The sequence below is a fragment of the Glycine max genome, chromosome 6, assembly GCF_000004515.6.
Source record: "Glycine max cultivar Williams 82 chromosome 6, Glycine_max_v4.0, whole genome shotgun sequence".
Classification (NCBI taxonomy): domain Eukaryota; kingdom Viridiplantae; phylum Streptophyta; class Magnoliopsida; order Fabales; family Fabaceae; genus Glycine; species Glycine max.
The window spans coordinates 44234278-44240885 of record NC_038242.2 but is presented as its reverse complement, the minus strand read 5'-3'; the positions used below and the strand labels follow the sequence as shown (position 1 = coordinate 44240885).

Below are 6608 nucleotides of genomic sequence, written 5' to 3'. Positions count from 1 at the left end.
TTCAGAAAGAGAATTTGGACTCATTACTTGCCATCACGAGAGGAGCTTGTCAACATTTTTTTTAAACACTAGATTTATCCCTTGCCTTTTCTTCCCCTTCCACTAATTTCAAAAATTATGGACAAGTCTTAATCAAATTGCGAAGCTTTCTTTGCAGAATAGAATGCCCTGATCACTCACCCTAACAGGATATAACACTTTTCCTTTTATTTTGTTTTCTATTTTTTTAATGTTTAATTAATTTCACTGTGATTCGTTAGTTGGACAAACATAAATAGTGGGATTGGCGAGGAAAAAAAGTTGGCATGCTTTTTCTTGAAAACTATAGAAAAAGAAAGGAGTTCAGAAGTGATGGATTTCTTTCTTGTTTGCCGTTATACGAAATAAGCCCCATCACACATAAGTGAACATGCATGATTGCTGGCTGCAATTAAGAAACCAATTCCAACCGAACGTTATGATTATTATAGGATTCTTTTATTTATGTACACTGTCAATAATAAACTTCAAACCAAGATCTCATACAATCTACTCGAATTCCTCACTATTAAGCCAGTTCTGGTGAATTATGACTATGGGGTCTTTCTATTTGTGTACAATGCCAATAATGAAGTTCAAATCAAATATCTCATACAACCTACTCAAATTCCTTACTATTGAGCCAATTCTTGTGAATTATGACTATAGAGTCTTTTTTATTTGTGCACAATGTCAATAATAAACTTCAAACCAAGATTTCATCCAAACTACTCAAATTCCTCACTATTAGGCCAATTCTTGTGAATTATGATCATAGGGTCCATAATAAAGTTGAGAAGACAAAAATAAAAACCAAAAAGGGAAATTAATTTAGTGGATAAATAAAAGAGACAAGAGAAAGGCATTAGACAACAACAGCTTTCTTTCTTTCAAACAGGAATTGCTTTTTACAGTGGCTAGGTTCAGATCACTATGCAAGTTAAAAACAAGGGACTAAAATCAAAGTCTTTTTAACACATGGAATTAACCTAAAAGAAAATTAAAAAAAAAAAAAAAAAAAAAAAAAAAAGAGTAATTAAAATCCCTCTCCTCCCTTCACCCCCCTCCTAACATGTCCACAAAAAACAGTTCACGTGAACCGCCATGAAAAGCTACCAACCACATAATAATGCCAACCTTTAGATTCATGATGAATTCTGGTTGATCCACTGCTTGTGTCCCGGAACCCATTTTGGACATTTTGGACTAAAATACTTCTCCACCACCCTTGAGTTCAAGAGCTCCAGCACAGGTGCAAACTTCACACACCTTGGAGTCTTGTACTGATTTATTGAAGCCCCTAAGCTTATGGCATAGTCCATGAGCTTATCAAAAGTCCCCTGTTCCACAATCTTGATCTCAAGTGGCCCGATCGATTTGTCCGAAACTCGACCTTGGCGATACACACTGTTCAGTGATTCCTCTATGGTTAAGCAACAATCCTCAAAAACACATGGTGGAATTGGGGTTGAGCCTTTCAGGGAGAGTTCCCAGTACAAGACATAGTGGCCAGGGATTGTTGTGGTGTCTGCATAGCTGGTGTACTCGGACACTGATGCATCAAAGGGCACCAAGTGTGTCACGGCATTCTTCATTGCGTTCTGGAGCTCAACCTCATCGGTCTTGTCTGAGTCTATGCTCAACACCACGTTCTTTCTGCACACAAAGTTGAATTGGGGTGCCTTGTTCTTGAATCCAGCCACCCTCAGCACATCACCAACTCTGTAACGATACAAACCTGAAAAACAAAAAAAAAAAAATTGTCAATTGTCAATTGTCAATCATCAAACCCATGTCCAATTTTGTGTTATGTTAAAGTAAAAATCAAGGTTTTAAAAAAATAATCGCAATTTTAGCCGTAAAGTCAAGGTTTTTGTCGCCACGATATGACCGTAATTGTGAATGCATCTGTCACAATATTACCACAATGTTAAGAATCATAACAAAATGTCAAGGATTGTCATGAAACTAAAACTGCAACCGCAATTTAAAACCTCAGATAATGTTTAAGATAAAAGTGACAATAACAAAAGGGTGTTTGTTTGTATATGCTTACCAGCATAAGTTGTGACCACAAGTTCATATTCTTGGCCAAGTTTGACATCAACAAGCTCAACGAGCTCCTTCTGTTCCTTCTCATTGAGGGATCTAGGGGTGTGGAGATTGTCATGGGACACCCCATTGCTTCTATTAACAGGCAAGAACTCGAAGTAGCACATGGTGGGAATGAGGGTGTAAGAGACCTCACTAGGTTTGCAAAGAGGGTTAAGATTGACACCAAAGTAGCACTCACTAGACGCATACATGGTGCACACAAGTGGGAGTCCATTGCTGTAGTAGTCCAACGTGGGGATGTACTGTGACATTGTCCCAGTCACAATCACATCCACATACTTAGTGTTGGGCCACAGCCTGGTGATGATTCCCTGCCAGGAGCTCTTCCCACACTCACACTGGATGAGATCCGCAAGCCTGGCATCAGGCTTGAGGATCTTCATCACAGCGTCACGGACCGACAGGTCCGTGACCGTATTGTCAATGGTACCCGTTCGGATATCATGGCAAAGTAAGGGCCAATGCTTCTCGAGGAAGCGGATGGCCCTTATGAAGCCGGAGGCGAAGACGGCGCCGACACGGAGGACCTCCTTGTGCTGGCAAAGGCCGCAGAGGAGTTGGGAGTACATGCTCTGGTAGGAGTCCAGGCAGAGGACGGTCTCGTTGGGGCTGGTGTAGTTGGTGTAAGGGTCGTAGGGTCTGTCTTTGAAGTATGAGCTTTTGTAGTAGCTGGTGAGAACTGGACGAGCCACAATTCCACCGGGGGTTTTGGCCTCGGATTTTATGAACATTAGGTACATTCCTTTGCCCTTTTCTAAACCAGGAACAAACTGGCTCATCACTGGCATCAGAAGGCTATACAGCAAACTCCTTCTACCTAGCTCTTCTTCAATTGTTGGCATCAGCTTCCTCTCACCTCCTGATGTCCCAGAACTGCCACACACAAAAAAAAAAATATGAACACATGATTAGAACAAAAATTATAAGGTTGGTTTGATGGGTGAAGGGATCAAGAAAAAAGGATGGAGAGATCATGGGTCATTTATATTCTAACAGAACTGAGGACTAACATTTTTTGCCAATAAAGAATAAAAATAAAAACAACTTAAACAACCCATGAATATCTTATATACCATGCCATATACACAAAGAAACAAAAAAATGGACATGAAAAACAAGACCCATGTCAAAAAAAAATTATCTTTTGTTTTGTTTTCTTGAGTAAAGTTAGAACTAGGCCACCCCATTGGGGTGATTTATGAGGTTTAAGTTTAAACTTTGTTGTGGTTATTATATACATAAGAAAAAGTTAGAATTAGGCCAATCTACTAGGATTGGACATGAGGTCATAGGTTCAAACTTTGTTGTACCCGAGAAGGAAAACAAAAAAGTGAGAACTAGGCCAAAAAAAGAGAAGGAAGTTTTTTTTGTGTGAGAGAGTATTATTATGTATATGTGTGCATATATACCTAGTGAGGAATTCTGAAATGGGTTTGGAGCAAAGGATTGGAGAAGTATCGCCATTGGCGATGCGGTTGATGTCGGGTTGGATGTGGTTGGTTTGATGGGTGAAGGGATCAAGAAAAAAGGATGGAGAGATCATGGGTCATTTATATTCTAACAGAACTGAGGACTAACATTTTTGCCAATAAAGAATAAAAATAAAAACAACTTAAACAACCCATGAATATCTTATATACCATGCCATATACACAAAGAAACAAAAAAATGGACATGAAAAACAAGACCCATGTCAAAAAAAAATTATCTTTTGTTTTGTTTTCTTGAGTAAAGTTAGAACTAGGCCACCCCATTGGGGTGATTTATGAGGTTTAAGTTTAAACTTTGTTGTGGTTATTATATACATAAGAAAAAGTTAGAATTAGGCCAATCTACTAGGATTGGACATGAGGTCATAGGTTCAAACTTTGTTGTACCCGAGAAGGAAAACAAAAAAGTGAGAACTAGGCCAAAAAAAGAGAAGGAAGTTTTTTTGTGTGAGAGAGTATTATTATGTATATGTGTGCATATATACCTAGTGAGGAATTCTGAAATGGGTTTGGAGCAAAGGATTGGAGAAGTATCGCCATTGGCGATGCGGTTGATGTCGGGTTGGATGTCCTCGTAGGTTATGACAGGCAAGAGTTTCTTGAAGGTTTCGCGGTCGGTTTGGCCATGGAGGCCGTGTCTCTTGAGGTACTCAGCGTTTGCATTGTTGGAGAGGATTTCGGAGAGGACCCTCTTCTGAACTTGGTCTGCGTTGGCAGTGACATCCTCAATGAACTCGAGGGTTTTCTTGTTTTGCTCCAAAAGGTTGTAGTCTCTCGGTGCCTCAGGCATGGTTGTGATGGCTAACAACAACCTTGTTGGGGTGTGTGTCTGTTTTGGGAAGGAGAAAACAGCAACAGGAGTTTGGTGTGTAAGAGAGAGAGAGAGAGAAGAAAACAATGCTCTAATAGTAATAGAAACTCGTTAGAAAGGAGCTAGGAGATGGTGTGTTGTGTTGGGCGTGAGTTGAAAAGATGAGAGAAAGTGGTATATATAGAGGCACATGTCAAGCTGGGTTTGCTTGAGACTAGGGACAAGGGAGTAAATAAATGTAACCATGGAGGGTATAATGGGGAATGTGCAGCTATTTTGTGTCACTTTTTGGTTTTTCCTTTTTTCTCTCTCTCTATATATATGTAAACATTTAAATTTATACATCATGACAAAGCATACAATATTACAACTTCCATGCATTTATGGTCACATAATAAATTAAGTCGATGTTTGATTCTTCCTTATAAAATTAGGTTTGAGACAAAAATTATGATCATTATTTTTATATTTATTTTATTCTTACTTGTTAGATTTACATTGAAATATGTCATAATAATTTTAACTATAAACTAATTAAACACGCATTAAATGAGTTTCGAGGACTTTGATTTGGCTTGTTAGGAAAACAATTATAAAAATAATAATGATAATTAAGGGAAAGAAAACAAAAAGGAAACGTGAATTGAGAAGGCATAAAAACACAATTTCAATTGGAAATGACTTGGCATATTATTTGAACACGAGTGATTGAATACCATACTGCTTTTTAAAGATAGATAGATAGATTGAATGGAATCCATGTGCAACATAAAAGGAATGCTTATGGAGTCACTTTGAAATGCTTTGCGGTTGTTGTCAAAGTGCTTAATTAGTAGTAGTAGATTGGTAGTCCATATCTTAAAGAGGGGCATAAGATCAAATAATGTGGAATAAAGACAAACCTATATCCCCATTATCCCTTTGTCTCGTATTGGATTGGCCAACCCAAAATTCATTATTTTGCTTCGCCAAAATCCCACGCTCCGATGTGTCAAAAAAATCAAACTTTTTTCAATTTTCTCACCAAAAGAAATAAATAAATAAATAAATAAATTATTAGGCATAAATATTTTAGATTTTGAAATTATAAAAAATAATAATAAATTCCATTTTGTGTGCGTTTGTTTGGGGAGTGCTGCAAGAAAAACGGCGAAACTATTTGGAAGCCACCTTGTGAAGGTGTGGGAGAGGGAACAAGAAAGATTAAGAATGCAGTTAATAAATAATTAACCGGCAACATCCGGTAAACACGGTGTTTAAGTAAACCCATGACTTGCGCGCTTGGAGTGTGGAGGGGGGATGTCCCACAAAATACCGGCAGCCACTTACTTAGGTGGGATAGTTACTTGCGATTACCGGTAACAGAAAATAACGGCGTTCCTCGAATTTCCCACGATATTCCCTAGTCAAAGTTCCACGAGTACTTGGGTTGGGAGAGTGAAAGACGGGAAGGGATATTGTGTGAGTGGTTGTACGGTTAGACTGGTGGGGTTTCTTGTTCAAGAGTACAAAAGGAACCTGCCAGCTGTATGCCAAACTTGCTAGGTTGACATGTGTAGTATTTTTTGTTGGGTTAAATTATTCATTTAATTCTTTATGATTCTTATTTTTTTAGTTTGAAAATAATATTTTTAGTTTTTATAATTTATATTTTAATTTTTGTAATTTAAAAATGTTTTTTTTTAGTCTTTATAGTTTATAATTTAATTCTCTATTAGTTCATCTAATTTGAAATTATAGGATTAAAATAAGAATTATAAAATTATAAGAACTAAAAATATCATTTTTAAAATTATAAAGATTAAAAAAAAATTAAAATATAAATAATAAAGATTAAAAAGATTACTTTCAAATATTATATGAATTAAAAAAATAAGAATTATGAAATTATAGAAATAAAATGAGTATTTTAACTTTTCTTTCATCTATTTTAGTGTCTTAAAATTAAAATTTTGCTTGGAAATTAATATAAAAAAACCAATATGTCGAGTGAAATTACATTCTAATATTTTAAGCCATCTTTCATAGTCAAGTAATGTTAATGAAAAAAAAATGATTGAAAAAATAGATAATCTAAAAATAATGATGTCATAGATTAATTATTGACAAATACAAAGTTAGTATATGTTTAGACTAGCTTCTAATAGGCACGCAAACTCATAAAATCACGTCAG

At 36.5% G+C, this 6608-nt stretch overlaps 1 protein-coding gene across 2 annotated transcripts; it reads right to left on the bottom strand.

Annotated features, from left to right (window-relative positions):
• Window positions 1-883: 883 nt before the first annotated feature.
• Window positions 884-4593, bottom strand: LOC100801378 (indole-3-acetic acid-amido synthetase GH3.6). Of its 2 annotated transcripts, none has more exons than XM_041016661.1 (3): window positions 4109-4593; window positions 2075-3006; window positions 884-1756 (listed from the first exon to the last, which is right to left on the bottom strand). In XM_041016661.1, exons 1-3 carry the CDS (start codon window positions 4411-4413, stop codon window positions 1164-1166), a joined length of 1830 nt encoding a protein of 609 aa, XP_040872595.1. In that variant the 5' UTR covers window positions 4414-4593; the 3' UTR covers window positions 884-1163. The 2 variants fall into 2 exon arrangements, with proteins under 2 accessions (XP_040872595.1, XP_003526154.2); XM_003526106.5 differs by lacking the exon at window positions 4109-4593 and adding an exon at window positions 3543-3629.
• Window positions 4594-6608: the final 2015 nt, after the last annotated feature.

Bases quoted from the DNA above. Each gene is read 5' to 3' on its own strand.
- LOC100801378 (XM_041016661.1), bottom strand. From the start codon at position 4,413: ATGCCTGAGGCACCGAGAGACTACAACCTTTTGGAGCAAAACAAGAAA. The intron at 3,007-4,108 runs GTATATATGCAC...TGTGTGTGGCAG, and splicing joins ATTTCAGAATTCCTCACTAG to TTCTGGGACATCAGGAGGTG. The intron at 1,757-2,074 runs GTAAGCATATAC...TTTGTTTTTCAG, and splicing joins TGTGGTCACAACTTATGCTG to GTTTGTATCGTTACAGAGTT.